The sequence below is a fragment of the Peromyscus eremicus genome, chromosome 16_21, assembly GCF_949786415.1.
Source record: "Peromyscus eremicus chromosome 16_21, PerEre_H2_v1, whole genome shotgun sequence".
Lineage (NCBI taxonomy): Eukaryota > Metazoa > Chordata > Mammalia > Rodentia > Cricetidae > Peromyscus > Peromyscus eremicus.
In genome coordinates, this window is record NC_081432.1 from 61,976,594 (window position 1) to 61,998,906 (window position 22,313).

General features: G+C 47.3%; 1 protein-coding gene across 1 annotated transcript; it reads left to right on the top strand.

The window, feature by feature from the left end:
- The first annotated feature begins 5,769 nt into the window (after positions 1–5,769).
- On the top strand, positions 5,770–13,036 carry Treml4 (triggering receptor expressed on myeloid cells like 4). The gene is made up of 7 exons (XM_059281441.1): positions 5,770–5,830; positions 6,052–6,396; positions 7,126–7,176; positions 8,764–8,793; positions 9,055–9,112; positions 11,440–11,572; positions 12,863–13,036. Exons 1-7 carry the CDS (start codon positions 5,770–5,772, stop codon positions 13,034–13,036), a joined length of 852 nt encoding a protein of 283 aa, XP_059137424.1.
- Positions 13,037–22,313: the final 9,277 nt, after the last annotated feature.

The following is a 22,313-nucleotide window of genomic DNA, read 5'->3' on the forward strand; positions in this document are numbered from 1 at the left end:
GTGAACTTTGAGGTTCTAAAACCCACACCAGACCCAGAGTTTCTCTGTCTCTCTCTCTCTCTCTTCCCTCCCCCCATGGATCAGGGTGCAGCACTTAGCTACTTCTCCAGCACCATGCCTGCCTGCCTCAATGCTCCCTTGTTGCCATGCTCCTCACCATGATGACAATAAACTAAGCCCCTGAAACTGTAAGCAAGCTCCCAATTAAATGCTTTCCTTTATAAGAGTTGCTTTAGGGGCTGGAGAGATGGCTCAGCTGTTAAGAGAACTGGCTCTTCCAGAGGACCCAGGTTCAATTCCCAGCACCCACATGGCAGCTAACAACTGTCTGTAACTCCAGTTCCCTGGGATCTGACATCTTCACACCAATGCACATTAAATAAAGTTAAATAAATTATTTAAGGGGGTTGGAGAGATGGCTCAGAGGTTAAGAGCACTGGCTGCTCTTCAAGAGGTCCTGAGTTCAATTCCCAGCCATCACATGGTGGCTCACAACCATCTGTAATGAGATCTGGTGCTCTCTTCTGGCAGGCAGGCATACATGCAGACAGAACACTATATATATATATATATATATATATATATATATATATATATATATATATATATATTTGCCTTAGTCATAGTGTCTTTTCATAGCCATAGAACAGTGACTAATACATGTGGGAATATATATTTTAAAAACTAGATTAAAATTTTTGTGGCATATGGGTATTTGCTTGTATGTACATCTAAGCACCATGTGACTGCAGTACCCACGGAGGCCAGAAGAGGGCCTCAGATTCCCTGGGACTGGAGTTACAGATCACCCTGAGCATCCACGTGGGTTCCACGTGGGTTCCGGGAACCTAACTCAGGTCTTCTGGAAGAGCAGCCAGTGCTCTTAAGCACTGAGCATCTCTCCAGCCACAGAATCCCCTGGGCCGGGGACTCTGGACTGTGCACAGTGGAGAAAGTGAGCTGAGCTGGAGACAGGCCTTTGTGGCTTCCTTTGCCGCTCCCTGCTTCCTGACTGTGGCTGTGAAGTGACTAGCTGCTTCCAGCTGCCGCTGTCTTGACTCCCCACTTCGGTGGGCTGTATTCTCAAACTCTGACCCTAAGTCAGTGCCTTTCCCTTAAATTGCTTTTGTCTGCACATCTTATCACAGAAATGAGAAGAAGCTGATAAACTTTCCTTCCGGCCTTTCCCCAAGCACAGTTCTTCCCCTCACAGCACCCTGTCCCTGCAGAACAGCACATTTGCTACACTGGATGAGCTCTCACAGACATCACTATCAGCTGAGACTGGCTTCTCTAGGCTCTATTCTTGGTGTCACAGACTCTGTGGAGACTGACAAATGTGTAATGATGCATCTCAATGTTATATCATGAAGAAGATTTTTATTTTCCTAAATACCTTGTGTGGTGACTAAAAAAAAAAAAGACTTATTTTTATTTGTGTGTGTGTGTGTGTGTGTGTGTGTGTGTGTGTGTGTTTGCACACGTGTATGTCTGAAGAGGCCAGAAGAGGGTGTCAGATCCCCCTAACTGTTGTTACATACAGGTGGTTGTTAGCATGGGTGTTGGGAAACAAACTCTGGTCCTCTGTAAGAGACACAAGTACTCTCCCTTAACTGCTTCAGTGTCCTGCGTGACAACTTTGACAAGAAATGACATGTGATTCCAATACTAACTTCAGCTCCCTAATTAGGGTAGGGAAGGAAGATTGAATTTACAACTAAAACTTAGGGCTGGGGCTGTAGCTTAGAGGTAGGAAAAGCCCTTCCTCTGCCTAGCTTGTGAGAAGCTCTGGGTTTGATTTCCGGCACTGCAAACCAGACCAAACAAATAAAGTTTCTCCCCCGAAGTTCTCCATCTTAGTCCCTCAGAAGGACAGGAGGGCAGTTGGCTTTTTTAACTCTTTTGCTTTGCCATCTCCATCCCTCACTGGTTGCACAGGAGGTCCCTAGGGAGTGGAGCAGAGGCAGAAAGCCAACCAAGAAGATAGGTGCTCTCATGGCTCATGGGGTCCCAGCTGGTACTGCAGGCTTGCCCATGAGAGCCTGGGTTTCCTAGACATGGTGTGCACATGCCTTTCCTGACTGGTTGCTGCTGACCTTCACTCTCCCAATGTTGATGGTTTTCCTGGTTATCCTTAACTATCAACCCAAAATGTCCTGGAGTCATCGAGAGTGTAGGCATTGCAGCTCGAATGGAAAAGTATCCTGGCAGTGGGAAGCCAAGGATTACCATGAAGTCACCATTAGCGAGGCAGCTTATAGCCCCGCTCCAGGGAAGTATTTCCCCAGTGTAACAACTCTGCCCTGGCAGCGAAGGGTTTCCCCAGCAAAACCGTTACAACTCTGCTCGGGTCTGCCAGAGTGTAACAACTATGCTCCTCTGCTAGGGCCAGGTTTCCCTAGGGAAAGTGTTACAGTTCTGCTCTCCTCTGCTCCTCTCTGGTGAAGGAAGATTGTTACCCAAACGTCATTCAAGAGATTTGTTGGGAGGGAGGAATCCAGGAGGGTAGCTGGCTGCCTCTGCCAGGGTGGGAAAAGGCAGCTCCCCACTGAACAGGTACAGGGCTTATATAGGGCTTGTTAGGGGTGGAGTTTTTCCAGGGTGAAGATTTTCAGGGTGGGAATTGGTCAGATTTCAATCCCCGAGCTTGGACAAGCTCAGGGACTGGCTGGATTTCCTGCTCAGGGATTGGTTGGTTTCCTGCTCAGGGATTGGTTGATTTCCTGCTCAGGGATTGGCTGGATTTCCTGCTCAGGGATTGGTTGGTTTCCTGCTCAGGGATTGGTTGGGTTTTGTGTGGAGTTGGTCAGGGGCAGGATGTGGTCTTTAGCCCTGGTTTCAGGGCCAAAGTGTGTTTCTTTCACTGGCTCTTTTACGCTGCATTGAGGACAGCCTCACTTGAGGAACTGCTTGGATCAAGTTGGCCAGTAGGATTGCCTTGGTGGATGCTTGATGTAGGAAAACCTAGTCCATTGTGGGTGGCACCATTCCCTAGGAAGGGGATTCTGAACAGGATCAAAACAGAGGGCTGAGCACAGGCAAGCAATGATACATCTATTCTCTCTGTGCTCTTGACTGTGTATGTGATGTGACTAGAGGCCCGAGTGCCTGCTTTGACTTCCCCAGTGACAGACTGTCACTTAGGAATGTCAGCAGAATAAACCTTGCCTCCTCTAATTTGCTTTTGGTCAGGGTAGCCTAGAGCAGAAACAGAAATGAAACCAGAGCATTTTCCAATCAGCCAACTGTCAGCACAGCTCTGGCTCCAAACTCCAGACACACTGAATGCTTTTTCTCCCCACTCATGTTTGATGGCTAGAGCCCTAAGCACCAGAACTCACACTGATTCTCCTGCCTCTGCCTGTCGTGGGACTGAGAGACATGGAGGAGATTAGGAATGCGTACATCCATGTGTGTGTGTGTGTGTGTGTGTGTGTGTGTGTGTGTGTGTGTAATTGCTTGAGACTGTTCGATCACAAATCCTGTACATAGGCAGCAGGCATTATGTTCCTTCTCCTTCAGTAAAAAGTATGTATGTAAATATTTCAGATATATCCCAGCACTCTGAAATTACTGTAACAAAATATACAGACTGGTTACTTTATAAACAAATTTCTTGAGGCTTAGAAGATGGCACCTGTGTTAGTTTTCTGTTACTGTAATAAGATACCCAAGGCAGTTACTTTATAAAGAAAAGAGGTTTATTTAACAATGCATCTAAAGTCTCAAAGGCACGAGACCTTTACCTTTACAAGAGGTAAAGCCCTCAAATTGGATAGTATCGAATGTTAGGAGTCTATTATGATTATGTCACGCAACAAGAGTCAGAGAGAGGGAGGGAGAGGGGCAGGGAGGGAGGGAGGGAGGGAGGGAAGAAGAGGTGGGGGGACACTGGGATCCCATCATTACCGCCCAGGGCATGCTCTAGTTGTCCTAAGGACCCCCATGCCTGCCTCCTAAAGGCTCCACACTCCCTGGCCTGAACTTCTGATCCTCCCACCTTTAGGAGCAAGTATAAATCATCTGCAAATCATAGCAGGGCTCTGGGGTAGACTCTCTCCCTTGCTCCATTTTACAAGGACACCAATCTCATCCACGAGCATGGAACCCATGTGACCCTGTCAACTCCTCAAAGGCCCTACCTCTTTCAGAGCTAAGTTTCATTACATGACTCTGGTGGACATGGACATTCAGTGCCCCATAGTGGAATTGTTGTGGCCACGTCTCGAGACCCCCAAGCAAGACCACCACAGAGCCGATATCCGATGCAAAACACACAGGGCTTTATTACAAGCTGGGGCTTGGTCCGTGTCCAACACACTGGCTAGCCAGATGAAGGAGGATGGCTCTGAGCTCTCAGGGTGAGGGGTTTTTAAAGAGAAAAACCACAAGCAGGGTGGTACTAGCCTTGGCATCATATGATTGGGTGAGAGTATGTAACCTTTGAATTTTCTGGTTGTAGGTTACAGTTATCATTTTGGGAGCAGGCCTGGACAAGTCCCAGGCTTTGTCCTTGAACTGACTTGGGGGCTGGCTGGCCTAGCATGTACTGCCTGTGGGAGCTGACTCAGTGGCCCAGGCTCTGTCCTTGAGCTGCTATGGAGGCTGGCAGGCCTTGCATGTTCACATTGACCCATGCATGTAGCTTTAAGTTGGCAAGGAGTCCCAGACAGGAAACAACCGGCTGAACCTTGAACAGTCAGAGTATGTGCAGAACGGGAGCTACTGCAAGGACTAAGTCATAGCCCTCCCAGAAACTGCTTGCTCCAGTCTCAGGAAAGTGAAATTGAGGCCTGATCTCTGAGGGAGGACTGAGCAGTTTGTTATGGTGTCTGCATGGTCCTTTCAGAATCCTTGCACATGGGAGACGTTGGTCTCACCCAGGGGGTGTCTCCCCCACCGTCTTCCCACATTAACCTGGACTTGTGGGTATTTTATATTTTGAATATGAAGTCTAATGTCAGTTTATTTTATTGCCAGATTGTTCCAGCACGGGTCACCATTTCTTCTGCACATTTTTGCACGTGGGATTTTTGCATGTGGGGTTTTTGCAGGAGATGATTTTTCATTGTTTTCCTCACTCAAGTGTCCCTTCAGCAAGCACCAGCTGACATGGCAATGGATTCCCCCACTTCCTTTCTCACCCTAAGTGTTCGTCCCCTCCTGACTTCCCTTCTGATAATCCTCCTCAACACTCTTTCACCTCCTGCTAGCCTGCCCGCCCCACCTTTCCCAGGGACCATCCTTACAGCCTGGCATTGGAAAACCATCCAGGATAAAAACACATTGTTGTCCGGGAGTGAGGCCCCTGACTTATCTTGGGGGTGAGTATACCCAGGACTCTTCACACGCCTCTAGGGGCCTTCGACCTTTCTCACGGAAAAAGAAAAGAGGAACGGGCCTCTTACTTCACATAGGTTTTTTTTTTAATTTTTTTTTTTTGTAGCAATAATAAAGGAATGTGATTGATGGATGGTGTGGTGTGGCTGAGATGGGGGTAGACTGAGGAAAAAGAAGACAAGGAGTTGGGGCAGGGCTGAGGTATGAAGGCTAGAGGTGGACCCTGCAGCTGGGGCTTCCCAGTCCAGGCCTGGCAACTGCTCCTCTCATGGGTCCCCAGAGGCCGCCTACCCAGGTCAACTACTTCCCCAATCAAAGCCCTGCTCCTTCCTTAAGTCTTTCGGCTCACAGATGCTGAGACGCGGGGAGACTCTTGCCCCGTCCAAAACCTCCCCTTCTCCTCTCCTCCACTGACAGAATCAAGGGGGCATGGCCTGGAGGTGCTCACGATTGCTACTGGCCCCTGTGCTGCTGCTGCTCCTGGCCTCAGGTAAGATGGTTCGGGACACAAGGGGCTGCGAAGTGGGATGAAGGGACAAGGCTCAGGCAGGAATCAAGCTGACCCTGGGACCACGGATGGCTTCCAGTGACCAGGGATGACCTCCGGGCCATGCTGGGAGTCTGGGTGCTAAAAGTCACGGCCTCTCAGCTTTCCCAACCCTGTAAACAGATGTATACAGCTGGGGCTCTGATGGAGGGTTTGTTGTCCAGGTGTCTGGGGGTCGACAGTTGTGTCTGAGGAACTTCATACAGTGGTAGGACAGGACCTCTCCGTGCGGTGCCAGTACAAGCCTGAAGCAGGGCCTTATGTGCCGAAATCATGGTGTCGGCAGACATCTCCAAATAAATGTAACAGAGTGGTCACAACCTCTGAGCCTCGGAGAGCAGTCAAGGAGTCACAACACACAATCTGGGACGATCCTGAAGCTGGCTTCTTCAGCGTCACCATCACTCAGCTCACGGAGAAGGACTCGGCATTCTACTGGTGTGGACTGTTTAACGCTTCCCGAAATGTAATCAACGTTCTCAGAAACATCAGCCTGGTGGTGTCTCAGGGTAAGGCCTTTATATAACCCTTCTCCTAGGGACCAAGTGAAAATATATATCATTTATCCCTTGTCTCTGAGGTCCCCAATCCTGACACCTGCTCTGACTAAGGAGAGTGAGATACCCTGTCCCCTGAGACAACTTCCTGTCGCTGTCATTCCTGGCTCTGGCACTGAGAAACAATGTCTGAGTTTCATGGGCCAGGGACCTGGAGGCTCTCCCACTCTTACTTATTTTAGCCTGGCGTGGTGCAACTTTAATGCCAACATTTGAGAGACAGAGGCAGGTGGATCTCTTCACAGCCTGGTCTACAGAGCGAGTTCCCAGCCAGCTGGAGATACATAGTGAGACCTTGTCTCAAAAAAGAAAAAAAGGAATGTTTTTATTTTAAGTTATGTGCACTCACGGGCACATGCCATGTGTGTGCCAGTGCCCACGGAGACCAGGGCATAGGCTCCCCTTGGGGCTAGAGTCACAGGTGGCTGTGAACCACCCAGTGTGGGTGCTGGAACCAAACTCAGTTCCTCTGCAGGGGCAGTCTGACTTTTCAATGGCTGAGCCGTCTCTGACTCTTTCTCACACAGGCACACCTGTGCAGACCTGAGGTGCAGATCACTACTGGCCCAAGGGGCCCTCAAAGAGCTGCTCTGAGCTCCCCTACATCTTGTCACTGTTTGGGGGGTCAGATTGGATTCTCCCTTCAGGACCCCACACAGTCAGCATCTTTTTCTCTTACAGCTTTGCCCACTCTTCCTCCACCGACCAGCATCCGGCTCCAAACAAAGATGGGTAGGTTTTGGAGGAGGAAAGATGGATGGCCAGGCAACCTGGGGAGCCTGAGATTCAGTGGGGCCTTCCCCTTGGGTGGACCCCCTAGGGTTTGGGCAATGGGGAAGCTCCACTCGGGGCTTCGGACATCGAGAGATGAAGTGTGCTCTCTGCCCCAGCGCCGCCCACTTCCCATGGGGAGGCCAGATTTGAACTAAGCATAAAGATCCCAGGCCCAATCTGAGCCAGTTTAAAAACCAGACCAAACCAACCCACAGCATCCAAATGGCCAGGGATAGCCTCAACATCACTAACAACTAGAGAAATGTGCAAACCACAGTGAGAGATCTTCCCATTCTAACAAGAATCACTCTTCCTCCAAAGACAAAAGGTAACAGGTACAGGGAAGCCTGGAGAAAGGGAACCCAGTGGCTAGTGGGAATGTAAATTAGAACAGTAGTTGTGAAAATAGCCTGGAAGTTCTGTGTCCTACCAGCCGATGGTCCCAGCCCTTGGGAGGTGGAGGCAGGTGGATCACAAGTTCACCATCTTGAGCTATGCAGTAAGTTTGAGGTCAGCCTGGGCTACATGGAACTCTGACATAAAAAGAAAACTTAGCCAGGCACGGTGGCACACTCCTTTAATCCCTGCACTCACGAGGCAGAGGCAGGTGGATCTCGGTGGGGTTGAGGTCAGCTTGTTCTACACAGGGAGTTCTGGGCAGGCCAGAGCTACATAGTGAGACCCTGTCTCAAAAGCTACCAAACAACAACAAAATGCTGATTTAATAGACATTGGAAACTGATTGAGAGAAAAGTGAGGAATGAGTGATAGGGTGCTGGGCTAAGGAGTATTAAGTAATATGAAAAGGAAAGAAATTCCGATGCTGTGCTGCACAGTGGAGACCTTGAACAACAGTAATGTACTATGTATTTTTATTATTAAAAATTTAGAACATTTACTTAATTTATTTTATATGCATTCATGTGTTTTGCCTGCATGTATATTTGTGCAATATGTACTTTCCTGGTGCCCTGGAGGTCAGAAGGGACTGTTAGATCCCCTAGAACTAGCGTTATGGTTGGTTGTGAGCCACCATGTGGGTGCTGGGAATCAAACCCTGGTCCTCTGCAAGAGCAGCAAGTGCTCTTAACTGATGAGCCATCTCTCCAGCCCCTAATCACTTTTAAATGTTTTACCATGAATAAATGATAAACGTTGAGTACACAGGTTGACTTTGGTTTGAATGTCACATTATATATACAAGTACTGAAACAGCAAACAGCATAGCATGATGTGTAAAAACCTCTTTATAAGTTATTGTGCTATTATTATTGTTGTTGTTGTTGTAGTATGAATGCATGGGCCATGGTGCACATGTGGAGGCTGGGGGACAACCTTTTGGTTGGCTCTCTGCTTCCACTGTGGGTTCTAAGGTTTGAACTCAGGTCTTCAGGCAATCTCAACAGCCCATAAATGTGTAAACGTTTTAAGTTAAAGAATTTAGGCCCAGCTACCTCTGAGCCTCCTATGTCTTTCACAGTTTCGGCCTAGACCCCATTCCCCCTTTCATGCATGGCTATCTTCTTTTTTCCCCTCTTACTCCAGAGACGACCACCTGGCTCCCAACAAGCACAGGTGGGTGTGCCGGGGGATGGGGGGTATCCAGGTGATGGGGGGGGGCTGGGGTTAGGGGAGGCTAGCCTTTAGGGTTGATGCCCTTGTATCTGTAAACAAAAAAAAAATAAGTATAAGCTAAAAATTGTACCCCTGGCCTGAGGGGCTGTGAGGTGTGGTTCCACCTAAAACCGTGCTCCACCTCCTCTCATGGTTCTTGGGACCCAGTCTTGGTCTCTGTCCTGGTCACCGGAGTGACCGCCATCTTTGCATCCTTCTTAGTTCTGACCACTTCTCCAGAGGAAACCACCGGCTTTTTCATCAATGGCTCTGAGCACAGGTGAGTCAGGTGTCTTCAGAGGGAGGGTCTTGGGAGAGGATGCCCAGAGAGCTCATGGAGCCCAGGAACCGGGGACCCCAGGATCCTTCTCAGAACGGCTGGACACTGAGTTCTGCAGAGGATCTCCCTGGTCCAGACATGGAGCTGGAGAAGGAAGGATGGGGGCTGGGTGGAGAAGATGTAGAAAAGACAGAGAGGATCGGAATGAGTCAGGATCCCTGTAATGAAGGATGGGAAGGAAGAGATATTTGAAGAAAGAATAGACATAAATTTCACAGAATTGTAGGAAAGGGTTTCAGATTACAGACTCATACAGGGCTAGGGAGATGGCTAGACTAAAGATTAAAGAAAGTGTCTGCTATGCGAGCATAAGTACCCGAGTTTGGGTCCCTGGCACCCACATAAAAAGCTGGGTATGGCGGCGTGTGCCTGTAGTCACAGTACTTGGAGGCAGAGACTAGCAGATCTTAGGGACTCAGTGGCCAGCTAGTCTCACCAACCAGTGAGCTCTAGGCTAAGAAAGAGACCGTGTCTCAAAAAGTAGATAAAGACACTGAACTTTGAATCCTGCCTGGCCCCCCGACACACACACACACACACACACACACACACACACACACACACACACACATCCCAACAGCACCACACCACACATCCATATAAAGACATTGTCAAGAGGGGAACTAGGAACCATGCCCACAGCACATAGAGCCACAGACAAGCAGACTGACCCCTGTGGACCTCATTCATGACTTGAGAGTGTCAAGATCAGAACATTCTGGAAACATAGATTATCTCCAAAGGAACAAGAATGAGATTCCATATCAAACGTAACAAGATAGCTGAAGCCACCAGGGCCCCTGTGAGTGAGGAAAGACAGTGAGACTGCAATAAATTAAAAGGATTGTTTGTGTTTGAGACAGATGGAGTCCTGCCTTTCCTGGAACTCACTCTGTAGACCAGGCTGGCCTCGAACTCAGAGAGATCCAGCAGCCTCTGCCTCCCGAGTGCCGAGATTAAAGGTGTGCGCCACCACCACTGGCTTTAAATGGATTTTTTTAAAATGAAGACCAGAAAAACCTATAAATGTTTTCGTTGAAAAGTCTAGCACACTAGATATACTGCTGCCATATACCAAGATAAAATATATAAACACTTAGTGTCAGGGAGGTGGGGCAGGAGGATCTCTGTGAATTTGAAACCAGTGGTCTACATAGAGAGTTCCGGGACAGTTAGGGCTACTTAAGAGAAAGACTGTCTCAAAAAACCAAATAAATAAACAAACGAAAAGCAGATGAATATCTGGGTGAGGAGGAGAATTTTTATTTTTTACTTTTTTCAGAAAACTTTAAAAACACGCATCATGGGGGGTGGAGTTAAGCAAACTGCATCAAGGAGGGAATTCTACTCAACAAACAACATTATGGGAAACGTTCACAAGCAGACAGCAGACTGAGAAAAGTTCAGTTTAAGAGGCTAAACACAAACGCGGCAGTGCAATTCATGGTTCTCAAAGAAAAAGTTGGCAATCCCAGTGGAAAACGGCAGACAACAGAAAGACGGTGGAAGAGAAAATCGGAAAGGCAAACACGCATGTTCACACCTGCCAATAAGTTAAAAACACCGAGGACCACCAGCTCACACCTTGACAGAGAGCAAAGCAGCTAGGCACTGGGGAATGCTTCCAGCTGGGACTGCTGTGGGCTCCTGGACCCTGAACACAGTTGGAGGTGGCACAGACCCCTCCCACCTGTGAGAGGGCGGAGCCTCTCGGGTTTGAGCACAGTTGGAGGTGGCACAGACCCCTCCCACCTGTGAGAGGGCGGAGCCTCCTGGGTTTCAGAGCCTCTCAAAGATCAGCCAAAATTTCACAACCCAAAAGATGAGATCCAGAGACTGCACAGTTCTGGACCAGAGCCATTAAGGAGTGCACAAGGTGACGACTCAGGTCCCCTTCATAAGTGGTTCTCTGTGACCTGCTCACTGGCCCGCTGAGTTCTGGTCATGTCCTCCCAGCAGACCTGTTTCTCTGTGACCACAGCCGCCCTGCTTCTGGGCCAGCTTGACGACGTTCTAGCTGACCCGCTGAGGAGGTGCCTTCTCCCAGCTGTTCAGATCCCCAGCCAGAGTTTTTAACCCTTCCAAGTGGGTTTCTTATAAATGGGTTTCCTCGCAGGCTCAGAAACCCCATGGCTCTCATTCCCACTCATGTCCACTGTCCCTCCAGAGCTCAGGGTGGGTCCTTATGCACACAAACTCCCGCAGGGAGCCACTCAGAAGCAGGTGACATTTCAACCCAGGCTCCTCTTTCTGCTCCCTGCCTCCAGAAACCACAGTTCTCCTTCCTGTCCGGGCTGGGTCTCCCCGAGGCTTCCAGTCTTTGCGCAGTATGGACTCCTGCTGTTCAAGGGCCTGATGCTGTCAGTTTGCTGTGTGGTCCTTTGCCAGAGACGCCGCCAGGTGAGTGGCCTGGCTTGGGGTAAGGGTGCTCTGTAGGATCTGGTGAGTGATCCGGGAGAACTATATTTTCAGTTTCGAGTGAGTGTGTTCATTAAGGACACAGCAAGCCAAAGTAATAGGATAAATACCATGCCGGGCGGTGGTGGCGCACGCCTTTAATCCCAGCACTCGGGAGGCAGAGGCAGGCGGATCTCTGTGAGTTCGAGGCCAGCCTGGGCTACCAAGTGAGTGCCAGGAAAGGCGCAAAGCTACACAGAGAAACCCTGTCTCGGAAAACCAAAAAAAAAAAAAAAAAAAAAAAAGGATAAATATCAAGTAGTAGAGAGAGCAAACCATTGTGAAATCGGGTGCTTAAAACATCCAGTAAAACTAAGGAAGCCCCATGGAGGCATCAGTTGGAGTTTCCGACAGAGTCCCCAGCAGAGCAGTGTCTGAAGCCTCGGGTGAAGCTTCCAAAAATAAACAAATAGAAGACAGATACCGTCAAATATGAGGCTCGCAACGCCCCACAAAAACCAATGGGGGAAGTTGAGGCAGCCAGCTGGTTCGCAGTTGAGCTTCCACTCCAGGGACCAGCTTGCCATGGCTTCTTGGCCCCTGCACGCTCATGTCACAGGGTAAACAATAGTAACCTGGACATGTTACCTTTTGGCTGTGCCCAGGAGCATGAGGTTTTCACTCCTGGCCTGTTTTTGCTATTCTTTTCTCCCTGCCACTAGAATAGGAGGGCCAGGCCACCTGTCCCCAGACAAGAGGCCTCGGAGGACACTTTGAAGCAAACCTGCTTCATTCTGAATGGGGCATGATAGATAGAGCCTCACGTCCAGAGGCAGCTCCTGCACACACACACACACACACACACACACACACACACACTCACACACACACACTCACACACACACAGGCACACACATACACATGTACACATATACACATGCACACATATACACACATACACACACACACACACACACACACACACCAGTGTAATGTACGTTACAGGGGCAGTAGATCTGGGGTCACAACTGTCCCAGGGTATATACCTAGGAAGAAGGATGGAAGTGTTATTTCTTGGACTCTCTGCCTATTCCTCAGAAAGCATCCTCCTAGGAAGAGAGAGGCCTGGGGCCCTGGATGGAAATCTCTCTTCTGGGTCAGAAGAAAGCAGAGGATGCCTGGAGGAAGGGCTAGGGAGGAAGGACGAGGGTTCCAGACCGCAGTCCTGGGGCAGGAGAAGGCGACATAGAAAGGCTTTGTTTTGTGAATTTCCCCTCTACCTTTCTTCCTCAGGGGCGTGAGGACGTGGCAGAGACAGTGATGATGGAGGCTAAGGAATACCCCAGCCTTCCTGAAGCCTCGGAGTCCTTGGGCACATTTAGCCATATGTCAGGGTGTGAGAAGAATGATTATTCTCCTAACCCTACCCAGTGGCTGCCCGACCACTGCATACCACAACCCTACTGAAGCCATCGGGCAAGCCCACGGGAGACACATCACCAGTGGTGACTGTCACTCTGGCATTGAGCACCCTAAGATCCACGCTCCCCCACAGCCCAGTCTCCCCCAAGCTGACCACCCATGGGAAGTTAATCTGCATTGGGGTCAGACCCTCTCATGGCGCCCAACACCCGCACCTTCTCTCCCAGGACTTCCTCGTTCTCTCTGCTGCCTCCATCGGCGTCACATGCCTCACTGCTCCGTTTCCTGAGTGAGCTACTCACAAGCCCTGTGTATGTCCACTTGTGCCTGAGTCCAGACTCTAGGATCGCATCAGAGCAGAATGCAGAAACATCGTATCCCCCGGCTTCCTCTCTTCTTGCTCCAGATTCCTTAAAATGAGAGAAAAATGACTTAAAGGATAAGATGGGGAACCAAGAAAGGCTGTGATCTGCAGACTACAAGCCAAGAAGTTAAAGAAAAAAGGTTTTTTTTACCAAGCTCCCCAGACCGCTCCTTCAGCCACACGTAAGAGCTGACCACCAGGGGTCAGTGTTGTGCTGGTTTATCAAGAGGCAATCTCATCTTTGCAGAGAAAGTCTGCTTGTACAAACATGATTATTGACTTGTGTGTGTGTAGGGGATCCTTTGGGGGAGCAAAACAATGTCACATCCATAAAGCAAGAAGAAGCCAGAATGATGTTCAGCACATGTGATGTTCAGTACAGCCTGGACCCCGGACATTCAGCATGGACATCTGCTGTTGACAGTAACCTTGAAAAGGCCACCACAATGACAGGATGGTTTCTCCTCCTCCTCCTTCTTCCCCCTCCTCCTCCTCCTCCTCCTCCCCCTCCCTTCTCCTCCTCCTCCTCCTCCTCTTCCTCGTCTTCCCCTCCTCCTCCTCCTTCTCCCTCCTCCTCCTCTTCCCCCTCCTCCTCCTCCCTCCTCCTCCTCCCCTTCCTCCTCTCCTTTTTTTGATGTGTGGGAGAATAAAATATAGAAGTTTCTTCACAGATATGTCAGCGCACGGCTGTCATCTATCTGTGCACACACTTTTGCTCCATTTATCCTTCTCATCTTCATTTTAAAAAAAATTTCCATTTGATTTCTTCAAACTAAGGCCACTACTCTAATGCATTTGGTACTAATCCTGCATTCCACTGAAATCTTACAAAAAGAGTCATTTCTCCCTTGTGATTGTATTTCTTTTTGAGTGTGTGTGTGTGAGTGTGTGTGAGTGTGTGTGCTCACATGTGCGTGCACATGAGTGCTGTGTCTGTAGAGACCAGAAAAAGGCATCAGATCCCCTGGAGCTGGAGTCACAGGCATTTGTGAGGTGCTGGGAGTAAGTGCTGGGAACTGAACCCCAGTCCTCTGTAAGAGCGGTGTGTGCTCTTGACCACTGAGCCTCTCTCCAGGCCTGTGTCTGTATTTCAACGTCTATAAAATAACGTGGTGCACTTTCCCCCACATATTTCTCTTGCTCAGCTACCCAGCCACTGTTTGCCAGTGCTGACATGTACTCTGTTGCGTGCATGCTCCTCACCAGGGGAGACCACTGGAACCCAGGGCTTGTGCTGTTACACCCTCTCATCGTCACATTGCAGAGAGTTCAGTGGTGAACATCTCCATTATTCTCTTTTAGAACCATTTATGACTTCCTTTACAATTTATATCCAAAGGAGTTTGTAGGACTTCAGAGTCTAAGCTGCTGGTGCCTCTGGCTTTGTTTCCTGAACCACTACCAGACAACTAGAGATTGTCCTTCCTGTCCATCTACAGCAAGCATACAGTACCATCTATGGACTGGTCTTCCGAGAAGAAAATGGAGGGATGTTGGGAGCATGGAAGTCCTTGTGCCCACAGATCACCAGGGAAAACAGGAACGTTAAGCACACAGAATTGTTATTCCAAAGGAAAGGGTATATAACCTGGTTTTCCATCCAAAAGGCTGAGAACTGAAGGTGATTGACAGCCTGGTGATCTGTGTTATTTGTAGGGCCAGGCCGTATCAAACTCCCACAATGAGGACAAGAAGTGGCTAATAGTCCAAATGACCTCTACACTATCTGTGCGATGGAGACCACTCTAGATCCATCCCTAGGCACTTAAGCTAGTACAGGTAACCTATCTCTAGAACCCATGTTCTTGAAAGAAATAACATGTACCCTGAGTTGAGTTTCGATATAATTATGCCTCCTTATGCAGAGGGGATTGTATTATAAGAGGAACTTTTTTCCAAATTGTACTGTGCTTAAATGTGCTGACCGTGGCATCAAGCTCCCAAAGTTTTCTTTCTTGCTTATTCATGGGTCATTTCGCTGCCAGCCATGCCACCTGCAGGGACCCTACAGTGGGAGAAGCCTACTGGTGGCGTTCTGCTAAATGGTCCTGTCAAACTGCCTTCAAGATATTCATATGTATAGATTTGTGCTCTTCTTAACTTTGGTCAGAGAAACGTCTTTCTGCTGCAGATAGTAGTTAATGCCGAGATTTATAACTGGTCAAAGAGCTGAGAATAAGAGACTAACTGCTGAGCCCTGAATGGAATGTCTGCATTAATCTTTTGCCTCAAGCCTCCGAAAACATCATGGGAGAGGGAGCAGAAAAAAAAGGTAAGAGCCGGGAGGATGGGGAGGAGAGCTGTGAGATGCTGTCATTGGGACGTGATGTGGCCATTGTAAACATGAACTCATGGCAGCTAATGTGACCTTCACAGTATCAAACTAGTCAACACTCTGGAATGGACGGATAGGGTGAGGACTCATGAGGCCCCACCCCTTCCTGAGAAATGGTTTCAGTTGTTGGCTGCTGGGGGAGAGAGAACCGTTTTTCCTTAGGGTTTGGCCACAGATAGGTTGCCCATGCTCCATGGGGTGGTTCCCGGAGCTATACACACAGGGGTGGTACTAACTGGACTCAGTGGGTCACAATGGAAAAAAGAGAAGAGGACATGTGTCGGGGCCATGCGAAGGGACCGACAAGCAGCATTGGAACTCATGGAACACAGCTGGGTGGTTGGCAAAGCCACGCCTGAGTGAGCCTTGGAGAGGCAAAGCCCCGAGAGCTACATATCCTGAGGACCTCGTGCTTTTATTGAGCACAGCTCCGATTGCTGCCTTCGTGGCCACCACGTCCCTCATCATCTATGGGCTGTGTGAAAACTCTCAGGGGTCTCAAGCCCCTCACTGGGCAGTGTTACTGGTACTTACAATAACAGTGATTGACTTTTTCCAAGCACTGCTGCTGGAGCAGATTAATGACTCAATCACCACTCTTAGAAAGAATTTAGACATGTAGAATTGTTAGTAAGATTAGGTTAGTTGTTTTTGTTAATGGCTTTGAGGCAGAAAATCTTGGGGGACAATTTAAAGTTTAGAAAGGCACACTTTTAATAGTTGAGCGAGGGACTTGTTGAGGTCAGGGAACAGGAACAATGGCAGCCTGGCTACTGCTGGCTGATGGACCTCTCTTGCTAGAATGGGTTGGTGATCAAAGATGATAATTAATTCCTTGTACCCATCTCTGCCCTCAGCTTCCTGATATGAAAAACTGTTGATGAGCAGGTACACATCCTGAGGTCTTAAAGTAGAGCTGACTGGTTGTTTTTCCTATATAAATGTTTAGATTTGTGATTCTTTTAAGATTTTTTTACAAGATTACCTTTTGAGATAAATAATAAAATGATTGGTCCTTTCTTTGTAACGGCAAAATGCCAGTGAAAGGACTGGCTGAGAAAAACCCCTTGCTTGCTCATGCTCTGCTAACCTATAACAAGTGGCTTGGACATGAATGTATGTGGGTTCTGGGGATAATTTGTTTTTCTCCTGTAATATATAAAATGTTTAATCATGTAAGGGATATGGAAAACATGTTGGGTTTTTTTACTTGTATTCATTATAATCATTCACTTAAAAAATAGAATGTAACCACATTGTAATTTTTATATTGCTTGAAAGGTTCTGCTGGAGTATACAAGCTGTAAGGGAGAAAATAAAGTAAGGTAGAAGGAAGCCGCCATCAGGAAGGACAACGAGGAGAAACTAGGGTAGAAGAACAGAACAGAAAAAGAATAGCGTAGAACAAGCAACAGAAAGAATAATATAGAAAGACAAAGGAGCCTTTAGCTCTCAGATAAGAACTGTTTTTCTCTCCAACTTTGCATCTTGTTCCCAGTCTCTCTGACCTGCAAAAGGCTGGACCCTCTGCAGACACAAAATTGGTAGGGGCATGGGTGAGGAGGACTTTGAGGTGTTGGAAGGAGGGAGTAAATATGATTAAAATACATTCTACACATGTATATGTGAAATCGTTAAAGAATAAATGAGAAGTATTAATAAAAGAAAGATGGAATGTGAGATCAAATACAACTAAGTGATGTACAAGGCACTAGACATATGATTCTCTCTATTTCTGTGTGTTCCTGGAAAGTTTCATGTACAGATAGCATGTAAGTCTAAACACAAGAGTGTTGATGTTAGCACAATTGGTTTTGAATTGTATATGGCTGAATACAAACCGTTTCTTGCTTATTTAAATAAGTTACAGGAAATTTTGGGGAGTCCTACCTGGGCTACCACACATTACCTAGGAAATCGGGTCCCTTCTTGGGGTTCATAGTTTCACTAATAAAAGACTTTAAGGGAACTGGAGAGTTGGCTCAGTGGTTAGAAGTGCTTGCTTCTTCCAGAGGGCCTGAGTTCAGTTCCAGGCACCCATGTTGGGTGGATCACAAATAACTCCAGCACCAGGGGATCTGACACTCTCTTCTGGATTCTGCAGACACTTAAACACAACACACACACACACACACACACACACACACACACACACACACAGAGAGAGAGAGAGAGAGAGAGAGAGAGAGAGAGAGAGAGAGAGAGAGAGAGAGAGAGAGAGAGAGAGAGAGAACTGGTTAGTTTTTTGTCAACTTGACACAAACTAGAGTCACCTCAGAAAAGGAAAACTCAGTTGAGGAATTGCCTCCCTCAGATTAGCTTTGGGCAAGTCTGTGGGATTTTTATTTTTAATTGGTGACTGAGGTGGAAAGGCCCAGTCTACTGTGAAAAGTGCCACCCCTGGGAAGGTGGTCAGAGTTGTGTAAGAAAACAAACTGAGCAGGCCACAGGGAGAAGCCAGTCAGCAGCACCCCTCCATGGTCTCTGCTTCAGTTCCTGCCTCCAGGTTCCTGCCCTGCCCTTGATAGAGGACTGTAACCTGTAAGCCAAGTAAGCCCTTCCCTCCCCAGGTTGTTTTTGGTCATGGTGTGTATTGCAGTAATAAACAGAAAACTAGTGCAGCTCTCTTCTGGAATTTTTAGACCAAGAACCAAGGATGTTTCTGGAAATGCTGCTTTTGGGTCTCTGCTCCTACACTGCCCAGCCTTCTGTTCTCATCAAAACTGCCAAAAACTGGGCCAGATTCACATATATAACACAGAAACACAAGGAATATTAGCAATAGGATAATGCACAGTTGTTTAGATGCTAAGAGACAGCATTTAGTTAAAGTACTTCCTTATGTGGTGTGACTGCACATGAGGGTGTGCAGGCATGTGTGTGGAAGGCAGGGGTTGATGTTAGGTGTCTTCCTTGGTCACTTCCACTTTATTGTTTTTAAGATGTGTGTATATGTGTGAGTGTGTAAATGTGTTGTGTGTGAGTGTTCATGTGTGAGTGTGTGTGTGCATGTGTTCTGGTAGTCACAGAGTCCAGAAGAAGGCATGGGACCCCCAGGAACCAGAGTTACAGGCAGCTGTGAGCTGCTTGGTATGGGTCCTCCAGAAGAGCAGCATCTGCTCTTTAAGTGTGGTGCCACCTCTGCAGCCCACCACTGTTTCTGGAGGCAGAGTCTCTCTTTTAACCTGGAGCTCATTTACTCAACTAGACAGGCTGGCCAGCAAGCTCCTGTGATCCACCTGCCTACCTGCACTGGGATTAGAGGTGTGTGCCTCTGCACCTGGATTTGCACATGAGTGCTGGGCATCTGAACTCAGGTCCTTGTGCTACCCCCGAGCCGGCTCTTCACGGCCCTGCCACAGCCTTGATTTCATCTCGGTATCTTGGTCTCAAAATTATCGTAACACTTCCACCACTATTTTAAAACTTGTATCAACATCTTAATACCTAAAAGTTATTTCTTTGAGTTTTTGAACATATTTTCACGTTATCAGCATACTATCAGTGTTCCTATTGAAAAGTCCAGCACTGGCGTGGTTTCCCCTCAACTGACCTATTTTATCTCTTTGAAATATTTTTATAATTTTTCTTTGAAAATGATATCATAATGTCTTAATGTGACATATATAATTACTCATTCTATTTGGATTTCAGAACATAGCCAATCTGAAGTCTTATATGTTATGTTACTTTAATTTTAAGGATTCTCAGGATTACCTTGAAATAGTTCTATAAGTTACTCATATTTTCTTCCAGTAGGGACTTTCTTGAGGAGACATTAATATTTCTGTTTCTAGCTTCCTTGTCTCTTGTTTTCTTTAAAAATATGTTTTTTTAATATTTATTTTATGTGTGTGAGTAAATGTATATGCATCATATGGATGCAGTACCTATGGGGGCCAGAAGAGGGCACCAGATCCTTGGGACTGGAGTTACAGATAGTGGCCATATGGGTTCAGGAAATAGAACCCAGGTCCTCTGGAAGAGCAGCCAGTGCTCTTAGCTGCCAAGCCAGCTCTCCAGCCCCACATCTTACTTTTTTATCACTCTCTCATTCACCTTATCCCCCACAGTGTCTGGGATCACTCCTTTGGTGCCCTCCCCTGACCACTTTTCCTGTTTCTGCAGTGAATCCTTAGTTCAACAACTTTCCTTCTCATAATCAAATCTCTAATCTGTTCTTTGTCGTTATTGTTTATTCCAGCCGGTGAAATGGCTAAGCAGATAAAGGCACTTTCTGCTAAGCTTGACAACCTGAGTTTAATTCCTAGGATGGATACCCACCATCCCCATCCTCCATGCATGTGTGCACGTGCGTGTGCACACACACACACACACAGAGAGAGACAGAGACAGAGACAGAGGGAGAGGGAGAGAGGGAGAGAGGGAGAGACTGTGTGTGTCAGTGTAAGAAAAAAATAAAAATAAATATAAAATTTAAATGTTGCTCTCTGCAAACTGACAGCTGGGCACCATTGCCAGGGACCCCATTGCTGAGGACAATATCCACAGAGCTCATTGAACACGGAAAGGTCTAGCTGGTGCCTTCATGGAGCCTTCACCCCTACATCCTAATCTCTTTGGTGCAGGAGGGTACTCTTCAAGCTACCAAAAGAGAAACATGAACACCAGCTGCCACAAAGCCTTTGACCAACAACCTATCCTGCCTGCAAGATGTGCCAGGACAATGGTGGCACAGAACTTGTGGGAGTAGCCAACTAATGTCTGGTTTAACTTGAGGCCCAAGCCAGGAGAGGAATCCATGCCCAACACTGTTTGGATGACCAGGAACTGGAGGCTGGAGACTGGATAGCCCAGAGACCTGGGATAGAACCAAACATGATCGAAAAAAAATCAATGAAATGATTCCTAATGATGCTCTGCTATATTCATAGATGGGCACCTCGTCCAACTGTCATGAGAGAGGCCTCCTCTGGCAGCAGATGGGAGCAGGTCCAGAGACCTACAGACAAATATTATCGTGAGAGAGTCTAAGTTAGAGGTCTCCATTGGGTCCTTCTCCTTGGAGCTTGAAGACTCCCACAGAAGAGGGAGTGGAAGGATTCTAGGAGCCAGAGGGGATGGAGGACACCAGCGGAAAATGGCCACAGAATCAACTACGCAGGAATCATATGGGCTCAAATGGAGACTGAGTCGGCAAGCAGGGGGCCTGCATGGATCTGCTCCAGGTCCTCCACGTGTATGTTATGGCTGTTAGCTTGGTGTTTCTGTGGGACTCCTAACCTTGAGGGCAGGTGTCTCTCTGGCTCTTTTGCCTGCTCCTGGGACTCTTTTCCTTCTGTTTGGTTGCCATGTTCAGCTTGGGTCTGAGGGCCCTTGCCTTGCATCATTGTATCTTGTTTTGTCATGTTTGGTTGTTGTCTCTTGGAGGCCTGCTAGTTTTTGATGGGAGATGGAGGGGGAGCGGATCCAGAGATGAGGGGAGGTGGCAGGGGGAGCTGAGAGGAGTGGAGGGAAACTGTGGTCGGGGTGTACTGTATGAGAGAAGCATCTGTTTTCAATAAAAATATATAAATAAATAACGATTAAAATTAAATTAAAATGTATATGTTAAAAATTAGGGAGAGGAAAACAAAACCAAAATGACAGTAGTTCTAGAGGATCCAATGACCTCTTCCCCTCCTTGGGTGCCACACATATGTTGTGCACAGACATACATGCAGGTAATACATGCAGGTAAAGCACCCATACACATAAAATAAAATGAATGAACCCCATACAAAACTAATCAAATGACAAACATTCTGTGTCGTTCCTTGTCTCTTAGGATAAACTTTTCTTTTTTTTGGTGTTTTTGAGACAGGGTCTCTACATAGCCCGACTGTCCCAGAACTGTCTGTGTAGATGAGCCTGGCCTCAAACTCACAGAGATAAGTATGTGCCTCTACTTCCCCAGTGCTGGGATTAAATTATCCATCACTGTGCCCGGCTGGATAAGCTCATTATCTTCATTTTAATGTCTCATCTTCTGTAGTAGAATAATTGTTCTATGTGTTTCTCTGTAAGATTTTTTCAAGTTATTCTTTTTTTAGCATTGGGCGGACTTTCTCATCTTATTTCCTCCTCCTTTTAGGACTCGCTGCTTAAGATCGCCCGTGGGCAAATAGGAGTGAGAATCCTGCCAGAGAAGCCCAAATGCACAGACATATTCAGCACATCATAAAGTCACCCAAATCAGACACTAACAAAAGCCAAGAGCGTATCTTGAATTATTTGGAAAAAAAATTTCATTTCATTTTTACACTTTAGGCTAAACAAAATCAAAAGAGGAATTAAAGTTATAAATGTTAAGTAAGAAGATATTTAAAAGTAAAGCAAATATAAGTGTGTTGAGGTAGAAATATAAGCATTAGAAGACAGACAGGAGCCATAGAGGAAAAAAAAGATCAGAGAAAAAAACCCCAAAGACAGGCATGCTGGCACAGACCTGGAATTCCAGCCTGCAGGAAGCAGAGGCAGGAGGATGAGTAACTCAAGATTACCAAAATGAAGTTACACAGTGGTTTTGAGGTCAACTTAGGCTGCATGAGAGACCTGCCTTAGGAAATTCAAAACAAACTTAGATTTTCTGTGTTTCAAGACACGATGAGGAAAAAAAAAGG

Bases quoted from the DNA above. Each gene is read 5' to 3' on its own strand.
- Treml4 (XM_059281441.1), top strand. From the start codon at position 5,770: ATGGCCTGGAGGTGCTCACGATTGCTACTGGCCCCTGTGCTGCTGCTG. The intron at 6,397-7,125 runs GTAAGGCCTTTA...TTTCTCTTACAG, and splicing joins CAGCCTGGTGGTGTCTCAGG to CTTTGCCCACTCTTCCTCCA. The intron at 9,113-11,439 runs GTGAGTCAGGTG...CCCTGCCTCCAG, and splicing joins ATCAATGGCTCTGAGCACAG to AAACCACAGTTCTCCTTCCT.